General features: G+C 41.0%; 2 protein-coding genes across 7 annotated transcripts in view; both read left to right on the top strand.

Annotated features, from left to right (window-relative positions):
* Positions 1–8609, top strand: part of LOC124001733 (dystrobrevin beta-like) — a 62292-nt gene extending 53683 nt beyond the window's left edge. Inside the window, 9 exon segments of the mRNA XM_046308757.1 lie at positions 391–476; positions 1115–1228; positions 2161–2257; positions 2964–2984; positions 6140–6299; positions 6547–6636; positions 6741–6797; positions 7015–7042; positions 7292–8609. Of these exon segments, the coding sequence (XP_046164713.1) occupies positions 391–476; positions 1115–1228; positions 2161–2257; positions 2964–2984; positions 6140–6299; positions 6547–6636; positions 6741–6797; positions 7015–7028 (639 nt within the window). The 3' untranslated portion in view covers positions 7029–7042; positions 7292–8609.
* Positions 8610–13902: 5293 nt separating this feature from the next.
* LOC124002163 (DNA (cytosine-5)-methyltransferase 3A-like) overlaps positions 13903–14961 on the top strand; it is a 72016-nt gene continuing 70957 nt past the window's right edge. For all 6 annotated transcript variants that reach the window (XM_046309485.1, XM_046309484.1, XM_046309483.1 and 3 more), the window contains exon 1: positions 13903–14031. The gene's annotated coding sequence lies outside the window, so the exon portion shown is untranslated. The remainder of the gene's footprint in view (positions 14032–14961) is intronic.

Below are 14961 nucleotides of genomic sequence, written 5' to 3'. Positions count from 1 at the left end.
CGTGCGTGCGTGCGTGACTAGTAGGGCGCCCCAGGGTGGGATTCTGTCCGCCTGCATTTAGCCTCTTCTTATTATGTAACACTTTGTGTAACTGCAGGATGTTCATAAAGAGATAATAATGATCTCTGTGCCCAGAATCAGATCATGTTGAGGCTGTTACCAGCGACTAAGATAATCATTACCCACAGCGTAGTCCGTTGATCAAAGTTAAAGGTGAAATTAAATTGCAGGTTGGCTGAAAAGGCCCAGGATGTTAGAATAGATATTCAAAGTCTGATGCACAGCACGCGTGACTTTTACTTCTGGCCAGTAGATCATGTTTGATGTGTTACTCTCTTTTATCCACTCAGTTTTATTCATTCTGTTTTTAATGGTAATTTTGTCTTTCAGCAATGTCCTCCAACAGATCTGAGTTTCAACTTTGATGCCAACAAACAACAGAGGCAGCTAATAGCAGAACTAGAGAACAAGAACAGGTGGGAATGTATTTGATTGTCACTTTATGAATAAACATGAAAAACAAATTGAATAATCACTACTTAAAGTAATTGTCCAGTGAAAATTTAACTTTTAAAAGTTCATATTCTGTTAACTACATCATTTGGGTATGAGTGAACTCATCCTATACTGGCCAAAACATCAATTGGAGAAAAAAACACTTCCAAAACCCCACCTCAAACTAAGCAAGCTATTTCCTCATAGAACATGGTGTCATATTGGTTCATTGGCTGAGCTGGCCAATCAGCTGCCTGCTCGTGTTAATATTTTTAATAACCATTCTGTTGTTGGGGTACACCCACACCATTCCAACACAGAAAAGCTGCTTTTTAACATACGTAATAAATTTAAAAAACTATTTCACTCATATTGTAATGAATTATAGGTCATATTTCATAGAAATCTGGAAACACTGGACAGTTACTTTAGATTGTTTATCAGGTAATTTAGTCAAATCAGTAATTATATGTATTGTATGTATTGTATGCTCATAACTTAAGAATTTTGTGAAATATAAGTAAATATACTGAAATCTAACTTGGTCATCAGGACCTGCTTTCAAAACGTCATCGGCAGATTTTAAATCTCCATTTTGTTGTGTCTTCTGGTCCCTCAGAGAGATCCTTCAGGAGATCCAGCGACTGCGTCTGGAGCATGAGCAGGCCTCCCAGCCCACCCCCGAGAAGGCCCAGCAAAACCCCACACTGCTGGCCGAACTCAGGCTCCTTAGGTACCGCATATACACCTAGATCTATTACCCACCTATATCTTATCTATATCTACTGTATGCTTATTATCGTCTATATCCATTTACATCTATGCCCATCTACAATCAATGTTAGAACTGCTCGTCGCATATATATACACTCCACAAAGTCATAACTACGCCTTTATTAACTCTTTATTACTTATTGATATGCGTTAATAAAGTAAAGTATGCCTTAATTCCTCAGTAAACACAGCATGACCTATAACAGCACTAACAGCCTATGTGTGTGTTAGATATCTGTCTGTATTAAGGCCTATAATCCTGAGGTAGAGAGGAGGAGAAAGACAGCCGGGAAGCAGATGTCTGTGAGGTTTTTGGAATGGGCAGAGAGATGGATAGGACTGTGTTTTCAGTCCTCAATGACATTTTGATCTCATAATTAGAATGAAGGTAATTACCACGTTTGACCACCAGAGGGTGTTCAGACACCAATGGTTCAATTGTATTATCATCACAGAAAAAGGGATTGAGCCAGTAGTTGTCTCTTTCTGTTACCCCGGAGTGTAAGCAGCAGGCTCAAAGAAGGGGCTGTCTGTGAGCATGTTGTCTGTGGGATGTTGGGAAAGGGACAGATGTGCAAAAGACTGACCAAAGTTTTACATCAGTGGTTTTCAAACCTGTCCTCGGGGCAGGTCGTTCAGTGTATTTGAATGTTCAGTGTATTTGAACTATTTCAGAGCGACCTGATTCCAATCGTCAACTAATCATCAACTGAGGTAGACTGAGGTAATTGTGAAACATATGACGATCCCAGAGAAGAGGTTTGACAACCCCACTGTCTTACTTCAGCACGACGCCACCTGACAGAAGAGTGTGCAGACTGACAGGCCTTTCAGGAGGCATTAGGGACTGACTGCCAGGTGTTGTGTTTGTGTGTGATTGTGGGACAACAGGCATAGGAAGGATGAGCTGGAGAGGCGCATGTCAGCCCTACAGGAGAGCAGACGGGAACTGATGGTCCAGCTCGAGGGACTGATGAGGCTACTCAAGGTAGGATAGTACTATGACTACAGAGTATTATACGCTATCTGATACACTATATCACGGTTTGTTGTTATTCTGACTTATATACTAACGCTGTAATACGTATTAGTTGTGTATCAGTATCAACATATGACATTATTGCTTTTGGTGTCATCAGGTATTCGTTAACATCAACCGTGAATCTGTTTTATATTTTATACAACCATTTAGAACGCTGAATTGATTGTAGTTGACAGTAGTCTGCCTCAGGGTCCATTGGTTACCTTGAAAGGATCTTACATGTATGAACCTGTCTGTTCTGTCCTGATATTGAAAGCTTTTGACTCTTTGCCTTTGCCACTGTCTGTCTGTCTGTCTGTCTGTCTGTCTGTCTGTCTGTCTGTCTGTCTGTCTGTCTGTCTGTCTGTCTGTCTGTCTGTCTGTCTGTCTGTCTGTCTGTCTGTCTGTCTGTCTGTCTGTCTGTCTGTCTGTCTGTCTGTCTGTCTGTCTGTCTGTCTGTCTGTCTGTCTGTCTGTCTGTCTGTCTGTCTGTCTGTCTGTCTGTCTGTCTGTCTGTCTGTCTGTCTGTCTGTCTGTCTGTCTGTCTGTCTGTCTTAATTTCTTTCTTTTTTTCTCTCCTGTCTCTCGCTCTCCTTGTTATCTCCCCCTCACTTCTTTCCTTTCCCTCACTGCTCACTCTTTAATATCACCGCGTACCATTGGCTGGCTGATAGGATGAGGAGCAGAAGCAGGCAGTAAGTGTCTCCATATTCAGTTAACTATACATTAATACGCTAATACAGCAATACATTTCATACTACTCTCCACACTCAAGGCATGTGCTGATATGTCTCAGACAGATCGTGTTTCAAGGAACTTAGAGTAGCATCGTTTTTTTTGTGTACATTTGACACAGTACATATGTACAGGAAACCATACACTAGACTACCTTATTATACACTGGGTGCTTCGAGCCCTGAATGCTGATTTGGCTGACGCTGTGTTATATCAGACCGTATACCACAGGTATGACAAAACATGTATTATTACTGCCCTAATTATATTGGTAACCAGTTTATAATAGCAATAACGCACCTCAGGGATTTGTGGTATTTTGTTCATATACTACACCCCTTCGAGCCTTATTGATAAGTTATAACATGGCATTGTTGAATGCTCGTTTCTGATTGGCTTGAAGGGTAGAGAACGTGCACAATTTCCTTATAACGTACGGTATATCAGCACGGTAGAATTCAAGGCTATAGTTAATTCTGTTCTATGTTTGAGCTGCTTTTGAAAGCAAAAGTCGCACTGAAAACATTATTAGCATTGTTGAATTTCGATATTCATAATAGCAAGCTAGGACTGATGGTTTGGTTAGCTAAACTAGAAAGTCAGTTTGTTCAGTTACCAAGGCAACTACCGTAGCTATGTAGTAAACTCCCTAGCTAATTCAGTGGACGTTGAACACATTTTGACCTGCAAATGAACACATTTCTAGGAGCAAATGTGTTAAATTATAGTCATGGTATAAAAGGGATAATCAACTCGGGGCTCTATGTGTTATCTGGAGAAAAATACAACACCGTGGAAGGTTGGTTTCACCGCATAGCCCCTTGTTGATTATCCCTTACATATTATAGTCTAATGTTGCCTTTTCGGTCATTTCTATATGAGCGAGCATACATTCTAATCTACACTAAGTAAAAAAAAAAATGTGATATCGAGGTTATATGTTGCTTCATGAGATATCAATTCTAGTCTGAGGTAAAGTTCTTTAGGTTATTTGGTGAGAACTCTGACATGTATTCCTTTCTTTGCCAAACAAACGTCTGAGACCTGTTCCTTTCATCAAAGCTAACAACCTTCCCTCTAATGTGACTGCAGTCTGGCTAACCATCTGCTGCTTGGCTCTGAGCCATACAGTCCTGGACCAGGACAGACTTGGGTTCAAAGTAAACAGTACTCAAAATCTTTCCAATACCTCTGTATTTGCTCTAGCCTGCCTGGAGTGCCAGTTGAGTCGGTGTTTGTACTTTTGGGACTATCCTATTTGTCCATTTATAAGGTAGGCAGTCTCAATCAAGCACAGATAAAGTATTAGAAATTATTCAAATAGTGTTTGAACCCAGGTCTGGCCAAGGGCCCTGCACCAACCCCCTCCTCTCCCCTCCTTACCCCTCCCCACCCTAGGAAGGACACAGTGCCCCTTTCTCCAGGCAGCATAGAACCCAGGCGGCACATTACAGTCCCCTCTCTAGTCCCTGCAGGCAGGCAGGCTCACACATGGTTCTCATTAGTTTTCAGAGCAGTAAAGGTGCTGTAATAGACTGGGTGTGTATGTTTAGGTGTGTGTCGTAGGGGGTGTAGGTGTGCGTCATGTCGTGGGGGGTGTAGGTGTGCGTGTGTGTCGTGTTTTCTTAGCAAAGTTACAAAAGTGGTGGTCTAGGCCTCCTCTAATCCTAACCCTACCTATGGTGATGTTGGTATATTTCTATAGTTTTTGGATCCTAACCCATGGTGATGTTGGTATGTTTCTATAGTATTTGGATACTAACCCATGGTGATATTGGTATGTTTCTATAGTATTTGGATCCTAACCCATGGTGAGTTTCTATAGTATTTGGATCCTAACCCATGGTGATGTTGGTATACAGAATTTCTATATTATTTAGATCCTAACCCATGGTGATGTTGGTATATTTCTATAGTATTTAGATCCTAACCCATGGTGATGTTGGTATGTTTCTATAGTATTTGGATCCTAACCCATGGTGATGTTGGTATATTTCTATAGTATTTAGATCCTAACCCATGGTGATGTTGGTATGTTTCTATAGTATTTAGATCCTAACCCATGGTGATGTTGGTATGTTTCTATAGTATTTGGATCCTAACCCATGGTGATGTTGGTATATTTCTATAGTATTTAGATCCTAACCCATGGTGATGTTGGTATGTTTCTATAGTATTTGGATCCTAACCCATGGTGATGTTGGTATGTTTCTATAGTATTTAGATCCTAACCCATGGTGATGTTGGTATGTTTCTATAGTATTTGGATCCTAACCCATGGTGATGTTGGTATATTTCTATAGTATTTAGATCCAAACCCATGGTGGTGTTGGTATGTTTCTATAGTATTTGGATCCTAACCCATGGTGATGTTGGTATGTTTCTATAGTATTTGGATCCTAACCCATGGTGATGTTGGTATATTTCTATAGTATTTAGATCCTAACCCATGGTGATGTTGGTATGTTTCTATAGTATTTGGATCCTAACCCATGGTGATGTTGGTATGTTTCTATAGTATTTAGATCCTAACCCATGGTGATGTTGGTATATTTCTATAGTATTTAGATCCTAACCCATGGTGATGTTGGTATATTTCTATAGTATTTAGATCCTAACCCATGGTGGTGTTGGTATGTTTCTATAGTATTTGGATCCTAACCCATGGTGATGTTGGTATATTGCTATAGTATTTGGATCCTAACCCATGGTGATGTTGGTATGTTTCTATAGTATTTAGATCCTAACCCATGGTGATGTTGGTATATTTCTATAGTATTTAGATCCTAACCCATGGTGATGTTGGTATATTGCTATAGTATTTAGATCCTAACCCATGGTGATGTTGGTATGTTTCTATAGTATTTAGATCCTAACCCATGGTGATGTTGGTATGTTTCTATAGTATTTGGATCCTAACCCATGGTGATGTTGGTATGTTTCTATAGTATTTAGATCCTAACCCATGGTGATGTTGGTATATTTCTATAGTATTTAGATCCTAACCCATGGTGATGTTGGTATATTGCTATAGTATTTGGATCCTAACCCATGGTGGTGTTGGTATGATTCTATAGTATTTGTATCCTAACCCATGGTGATGTTATGTTATCAGACCCAGACGGGAGGCTCACCCCACTCTTCCCCCAGCCATGGGGCAGGCTGCTCCATGCCCATGCCCATCCGCTCCACCTCAGCTGGGTCCACCCCCACCCACACACCCCAGGACTGCCTGGCCGGGGTGGGGGGGGACGTGCTGGAGGCCTTCGCTCACGGTGAGTGCTGGACCTCCGCTGGACTATGTCCTCCTTTAGATCCAATGTGGCCCAGTGCATGTCTGTAGTTAGTTATCCATTCTTGCCTTGTTTGAGTCAAGGAGAACACGACACCTGTGATTGAGCTGTGCCAAATTTGATTTAAGGGTGCATTAAAAAATCAAAAAACATGCTTCAAAAATAGCTAGCAACTAAATGCCATGTAAACCACTGACTACAATCAGTGACGGTGTCCTCTGTCTTTCAGGTGTACCTAGAAATCTTCGTAATGATCTGTTGGTCGCTGCAGATTCAATCACAAACACCATGTCATCACTCGTCAAAGAACTCCACTCAGGTTAGTTGAAAGGCACATGACTTCCTGGTTGCCTGTGTTTGTTTTCTAACTCTGGTGACGGAGGATATCATCTCTGAATTCTTTGGGTCTTTGTCATGAAGTAGATGATGCTGCAGAGGAAGAGGACAACAACATGAGGAACGGAGGCCTAAGGGACAGGGGTGAATAAGTCTTGGCTCAGTATTATGTTATTAACATTGCTTAGTTCCCTGTATCAAGCTGTTTGAGATTTTGAAATGTCATTTCTTTGAAACGTCACTCTAGAATTCTAATTGTACTTCTCCATTCCAAATGGAAGAAGGTCATTGTTTGCGGAAATCATATGTGTTAGACTTTTATGTTACTGCAAATAACTAATCATTTCTCATTGTTTTCTAGCCGAGGCAGAATGAAAAGAGTGGAAAAAGTATGTATGAATATTCCGATAGCTGTGATATTGTCCGTATAATATCATCACATAGTAACTCATTAGTAATTCATATTGTAATGCAACAAATCTGCCAAGCACCTATGAACAAAATAGAGATCAGAGGAACTTTTTCAGTCCGAACATAATCGTCGAAATCCAAACTTCCTCTGTGAATAGTTCTCTTCATGGTTACTTTCTACCCCAGTCTAAAAACTCATTCTTCCCTGTCTGTCTGTGTGTCTTCAGGCACAGTGAGAGAAGTAAAGCATAGAGGGAGCAACAACCACTCCATCTATACCGGATGTCAGACTGGACATGACTGGAAAAGAGGAATCCAAATGAGAATCAGTCACAACAACCAAACCCTTCTATCAGGCATAAGCACGTAGAGTAATGCATGCTGTTATCAAACAGGATTTCACTGTGTGAACTACTATCAAACATGTTTATTACACCTTGCTGCGGAAAAAAAGCAAGATGCTTCTATTAGCGAGTGTATATGTTGTTCTGTATAAAAACTTAAAGCTGTAATTATTATGTATTGATTGATTCCCCTCATCATGACTGCAACGGTCAAAGGTCTAAAGGAGTGGCTTGCTGTGCTTTCTCTCAACCCGTATTGTCAATAACAGACCATTCTGTGTGCATACCAAATGGAACCCTATTCCCTATATCGTGCAGTACTTTTGACCAGTGCCCTATAGGCCCTGTTCAAAAGTAGTGTACTACATAAGGAATAGAGTGCCATTTGGAACGCTGTCTATCTATCTGTATATACTGTACACATTATACATGACCTTGGGAACACAGCACTGACCACGACCTGAAAGCAACCTATTTTCATGATGATGATATGTTCCCTAGCCTTCATTGCTTTTGTATCATTAGAGATGGCTAGCTAGTATGTTTTCATTAGGGGTTTTGCATGAAGTTGCACTGTCCTGAGTCTGACTGGGTGTACTGTAGGTAGGTAGGTAGGTACCATGTTATGCCAGCTCTTTGTGGGTTTATCAGTGTTTCTCAACCTGTGGTCCGCGGGCCAGCACGGGTCCCAATGATGTTGCTGATCGGTCCCTCAGATAGTGAGCCGAAACTGATTTAATCAGTTCTCAAGTGCTAGTTTTAATCTAAGTGGTCTTCATTGGAGGAAGGGCTGTAGCTGGTCCTTGCAGTTCCCTGGTACAAAAAAGGTTGAGAAACGCTTGGTTCTAATGACTGCTAGGATCTGTAGTCCTGTATATTGTCATGCCTCAGAGTTCACTTTGGTCGTGCCCCAAATGGCACCCTATTCCCTATATAGCGCACTACATTTGACCAAGGCCTATAGGGCTCTGGTCAAAAGTAGTACACTATATAGGGTATAGGATGTAATTTAGGACAGCCTGAGTCACATACTGCTGCTACTGCGTGCTCACTCTATGTCGTGAGACACCCTTGCAAAAATATGAGGGCTGTTTGTTTGTTTGGTTAAAGGGAGCCTAGTATTGGGGCTATTGTTGTCAATGCTAAACGTTTAATTTCATCAGGGAATCGTCCCTTTGTTATAAACAGATTTATTATTCTCCTCGTTTTGTCTCAATAAAAAATTAACTAAGCGAGAGAAGCTAGTAAATGCATCTTAAAGAGCATTAAAACTGCATGGTTTTTCGTCCCTAATCCACTAACATGTCACTCAGTAGTAACAGTATTTATTGTCCACGTAAAGTAAAGAGACAGAGAGCATCTCAGGACGGTAGTTTAAATGAATAATATTATATTGTGTGCTCTTTCGTTCAAATATGTTGAGTTACAACATATCCACCTATACACCTGTACGTAGGTGAGGACGGGTGGTACAGAAATCAAAGTTATGCACAGATAAGAGTTGCTTTGATAGCTTTATTTAGTTAAAATAAATGAGGACTGGAACATGTTTATGTGAGAGTTAATAGATAGGTGCTCAGGGACTGTAGATGGAATGTGGTGGTGGCTGGTTTGCATTCCAAATGGCACCCCATTCCCTACATAGTGCACTACTTTTGACCAGGGCCTATTAGCCCTGGTCAAAAGTGGTGCACTATAGAGGGAATAGGATGCCATTTGGGACGCATATTCTGTGTGGTTAACGATTAAGAGTCAGTAGCCTGGGCCCTAATGGGCTCCAGACCTGTGTCTGTAGGGGTCAGAGACTGATCATAAAAGAGCCTGAAGGGTAGCAGACAGCAAACCTGTGTCTCAATAATCTGGCTTTCTCCAGAAAATGTGCACTCAAGCACTCTTCCACACACATTGAAAAGCATTGAATTGGTGTGAGCATAGACTAAAGTAGAATCTCCACCATATGTATTATATCGGTTCATTCCTTTAAAAAAAAAAGAGTGTACAAAACATTAGGGATACCTTCCTGACATTGAGTCGTACCCCCCCCCCCCTTTTGCCCTCAGAACAGCCTCAATTTGTCAGGGCATGGACTCTACAAGGTGTCGGAAGCATTCCACAGGGATGCTGGCCCATGTTGTGTCAAGTTGGCTGGAAGTCATTTGGGTGGTGGACCGTTCTTGATACACACTGACAACTGTTGAGCATGAAAAACCCAGCAGCGGTGAAGTTCTTGACTCACTCAAACCACTGTGCCTGGCATGTAACAGATGTTAATCGTACTCTCCTTGTGTTGCGTTTTGTTCAAAGAAATCACCCCAGCCAGTGGTCCCAGTTGGGCACCATTTATTATCAGTAGTTAAATAGGAAACAGCACGTTAGTAGTGCAGGGCTTAATGATGTTGATGGTAAAATCCCTTGCATCACATTTTCATACTGGGCATTAACAAAATACACCAATATAATACAAAATATAACGTGGTACTACCTGTGATTAAGTAGGACATGGCATGCTAGTTGTGTAGGACTTAATGATGTTGATGGCTGTCGATGGTTAAATCTGTAGCATGAAAACAACTGTGTTAGCAGTGAGTTTATGTGACCGTTACATCGGTGCATGCTAGCTAACACAGCAAACATATACCAAAGCACATCCCGGAAAGCCCCCCAATCCCTAACTGGTACCATATACCCACACATGTATACATCAGAAATGTACAGCAAACTTGTACACATTGTAAAATATAAATGGAATACAGTATTCTGAACGTGACCAACCCCTTACATCACATTTTCATACTGGGGAGACCTGACTTTCGCGATCTCCCCCTATCTGCAAGAGGGGCCAATAACAACATTGTCATCAGAATTGAACCAACCAATAAGAATGCTTGCACATTAAATACACATTTCTTTAGAGGCAAGTGGAAACATAACCATCTCTGTTACACCTGGCACCTACTACCATACCCCATTCAAAGGCACTTAAATATTTTGTCTTGCCCATTCACCATCTGAATGGCACAAATACACAATCCATGTCTCAATTGTCAAGGCTTAGAAATCCTTCTTTAACCTGTCTCCTCCCCTTCATCTACACTGATTGAAGTGGATTTAACAGGTGACATTAATAAGGGATTGTAGCCTTCACCTGGATTCACCTGGTCAGTCTATGTCATGGACAGAGAAGGTGTTCCTAATGTTTTGTGCACTCTACATGTAGGGCAGTGAACAATTGCTTACTTCAGGAGAAAGGACAGATTATTGGGACATAGGGCAAGTCTAGTGTTGGCTAAGAATGTTGAATGACTTAGAGGAGAGAAATAGGAGGCTATTGCTGAAGTGCGAATTTTGACTGAGCATGTTGTTTTTATGAATTATTGTCTGATGTGGCATAAGAACAGCTATATAGTAGCTACAGGTTTAGCGACAGAGGTGGACTGGAAAAGGATACCGACTTACTTGAATCAGGAGAATATTAGGTCCGATAAAACACATGTCTTCTGGTTGATGGAACTTTCTGCTGTTCAGGAGTTCCATGTGTCTCTGAAAACAGTCACTGACATGGATGACTTAATAACAAATGTTCGGCTTAGCAATCTGAAACAATAAATGGCCAGATAGCGAAGAGTAGGGTTTGGCTCAGTTTGGTTTGTCATGATGTAACATGACAATAACATATGAAGGATAAGAATTGGACCAGAATGGTCAAAAGTCAATGATATGGTACCAAACACTAGTTAAGCAATGACCTTTACGGAATTTGTACTTGAGGACTAGATTTTGCATTGATATGATGTGTACAGTACAGACAGCCTATCCTATAAACTAGGTACAAGGTCTTACCAACCTATTACACTGTGTCGAAAAATAGAGGAACAAAAATAGTTTCTCCTTTGTATCCGTTGTTCTAAATGTGATGTTTTTCATTTGGTTATTCATTTGACATGATGTTATCATTCTGGGTGTTATTCTAGTTTGCTTGTGGAATTGAATCATTGATAATGATTTATCGAAAACACATCTCATTCAAGTGAGCACTTGTCTTGCACATCAGTTAGTTGCCTAAATGATTAAGAAGTTATTATATGAAACGGTGACCAATATACTGTAACGTACAGCACAACATTGTAAAATACAAAACATAGAAGTTGCAACTAATACAGATTAAGTCTGAGGGTTTGACATTTTGTTTCCTCTATACAACAATGTATATTCAAGACCTAAAGGAAAATTGAAGTACTGAGATAGAACCTTTGGAAAAGTGAATAATTGTATTCTCTCTTCACTCCGGTCACAGATAGGAATGCAGTGTTATGATTTGATTTTGTGCCTAGATGTTCTGTATAAAGTACTGTATAAAGTACAACCCATTCATGCAGATTTAAGAATATCAGTCAGCCTTTTTAAGTAGGAGTTTTAGTCTCAGTCTGTGACCATGTGGAAAAAGTTTATTTATGTATTGTTGTTCAGGAGGGAAAGTAGTACACTTTTTATTCAGCCTTTACATTTGTGCCAAAATGTTTGCAGACTTTGTGTGTCATCATACAGATATATCTACATTCTATATGTTGTTGTTGATGTCCACATTTTGTCATGATATAATCTAGACCGCCCACATTTACATGGTCTTCCTTAATTAAAATGTAGAATCATTACAAGTTCTAGAGCTATCAACAGTTCTAGAACCACCAACCGTTCTAGAGCTACCAACCGTTCTCGAGCTACCAACCATTCTAGAGCTTACCAACAGTTCCAGAGTTATCCACCATTCTAGAGCTATCAACAGTTCTCGAACCACCAACCAACCGTTCTATAGCTACCCAAAAGTCCTGAGCTACCAAGAGTTCTTAAGCTACCAAGAGTTCGAGAGTGATCTCCTTCTAGCCAACAAAGGCAATAGACAGGTACATACAGCACTTTGTGATCATGTTTTTTTGCATAGAGAAAATGTGCAAGATGACGAACCACAAGCTTCCCTAAATGTTATTTATCTATCTCTGTGTTATGTACTGTTATGCTTCTGGTATGCATTTGTTTCTCATGTTCATTTTTAAAACATGGTTTTATGTCACATGACCACTGTCTTTTGTAAATAAAATGAATAAATTGTGAAATATATTAAAAGATTGAAACGCTTGATATGCTTTGAAATGGGATGCCTTTTTGCAGAACTGTATATACTGATTATCCTTTGCCCTATGTACTGCACTGCCTATGTGGCCTTGGAAAGAATATGACTGTCATAACCTTACAGCACAGTTTCAGTATACATCGTTTGCTGTTTTTCAAGTAATTGAGTGGTTGTTGAAAGCCCCAAAATTCTTCCTGGGGAAACAAACTCCCTCCTATCTGATGAGATTACCATTGGTCCCAGGGAGTAATATTCTCTAGAACGTCCAATGATAAACAATATCTCCTGATGTTTAATGTGCAGAAGAACTGTAATCATAACACACAAAGAAAACATCAGACCAGACCACACAGAGAGAGAAAACAACTAGACACTTGGATGTCTGTAGATGAGTGCTATGTCTCAGGTAAGATGTGTATGCGTGTGCATGTATGCATGCGTGGGAGTGTTTGTGTGTTGTATGTGCATATGTGTCTGTCTACCTGTGCAAGGGGGTCAGTGAGAGCAGTCCCAGCTCCTGTTCTCCTCTCCCTCTGCTGTGGGTTGTGTCATCATTCTGCTGTCCTTGACTGAACCAGACCATGAGAATTAGAGAAAGTCAGTCTACTCTACAGACGTGTGGTGTGATGTGAGGGGCTCCTGGCTCCAGCCATGCTTCTAGCTCACTGAACCACATCCACCTGCTCTCTCTCTCTCTCTCTCTCTCTCTCTGTCTCTCTCTCGCTCTCTCTCTCTCTGTCTCTCTCTGTCTCTCTCTCTTTCTCTGTCTCGCTCTCTTTCTGTCTCTCTCTCTCTCTGTCTCTCTCTCTCTCTCTCTCTCTCTCTCTCTCTCTCTCTCTCTCTCTCTCTCTCTCTCTCTCTCTCTCTCTCTCTCTCTCTCTCTCTCCCGTCTCTTCTCTCTCCCGTCTCTCCCTCCTAAAGAGCTGTCTGCTCCTCCCCTGGGTTTTGTTCTGTTTGTGCTTGTAAGAGCCTCAGCCACTATCCTATGTGTCTGACACTGACATAGCCTACTGACATCCTTCTGAAGCAACAGACATACAGTATGTCCCCGTCTAGTGGGCATGTATGGAAATAATAATATATGATAATATATGATAAGTATGAAGAATTTGAATTACTATATCTGTTTAATCAATCCACTAAACATGTAATTTAGGTCAAATCACTCTGGACAAAATGAAGACGGTCATTATTTGTTATTGGGTTTTATTTATTGGGATATTGGTCTTGAGTATTTGGCACAGATTTTGAAACAATGTAAGCATATATTTTATAAAGATATTAATTAGCCCAATGGCAGTAGAGCAGCAGTCGTTACCCCACTACCTTTAGGACCTGGTGGAGACACGATCAGTCCGTTGGCCCCTGCAGTGTGAGCGGAGCATCTGGCGGAGTGCTGGCCGGCTGGGGAGGTGGAGGACGGGGAGAGAAGAAGAAGGAGTATCCGGGAGCAAGAGAAAACAAAAAGGGTCAGGCCTGGGACTTGGCAAAACGGGTAATGAACACTGTGACATAGCCCGTTATCACCAAACCCTCTGTAGGGGTAGCCTAACCTTTATCGGAACAGACACAGTCATGAGAGCCCTGAGAACGGAAGGCAGATTGGCTGCACTCGATTGTGCTGAAGGGAAACAGATAGCCGTTTTGTGCTTTTGCAGATGTGGAGACTGACGATTAGACATTGTGATATGCACTTGAACTTGATGACGGCGTATTTGTAGACACAGAACGGCGATTGTTGCTACAGAATATCGGCCCGTCTGAACATAACGGGGTTTTATCCTTCAAATGGTTGTGGCCTATAAATGGGATAGGCTACAGTCCACCGGTTTACAGATGATAATTTCCCCTGCAAATACGTGTAAAACTTTGTAATTTAGCCTTGACGAGTGACAAATGCAGGTGACCGCCAACCATGTGTGCACTGATAAAGTATTTAATTCAATCATAATTGTTAGAATGTATCAGATTTGTGTTTTGTGCTGACAATGGAACAGTAGGCCGTAACACTGAATCCACACTCATTTTGTATATTTTAAAAAAGTAACACGTTTTGTGGACGCAATGTCATTATCCGCAAAATGTGTGTCTGTTCACGAAAAAAAAATCGAACCGTGCATTTACACGTTAACAACACTGATACATTTACCAATATGTTAAAATGCCTATTGACCATCGCTCCAGTCTGTTCTAAATGTTGCATACACGCTACATTGGTACCAATGTGTCAGAAAGTCTGCCTGTGTGTGTGCGTGGGTGAAAGTGCATCTTGAGCACTTTAAACACCGGCGGTTATCGGTGGTGTAGGACTAGCTAGTTAAAATGGGGGCAATGACCAAAACACCAAGGACGTTTAGCCTATAACAAGACTAGGCCTATATCACAAGCCTTCTGGAGAAATGACTGAAAAGTGTTACTTTTACAA

Source organism: Oncorhynchus gorbuscha, linkage group LG17 (genome assembly GCF_021184085.1).
Source record: "Oncorhynchus gorbuscha isolate QuinsamMale2020 ecotype Even-year linkage group LG17, OgorEven_v1.0, whole genome shotgun sequence".
NCBI lineage: Eukaryota > Metazoa > Chordata > Actinopteri > Salmoniformes > Salmonidae > Oncorhynchus > Oncorhynchus gorbuscha.
Note: the sequence above shows the minus strand (reverse complement) of the source record. Positions and strands in the feature narration are given on the sequence as shown.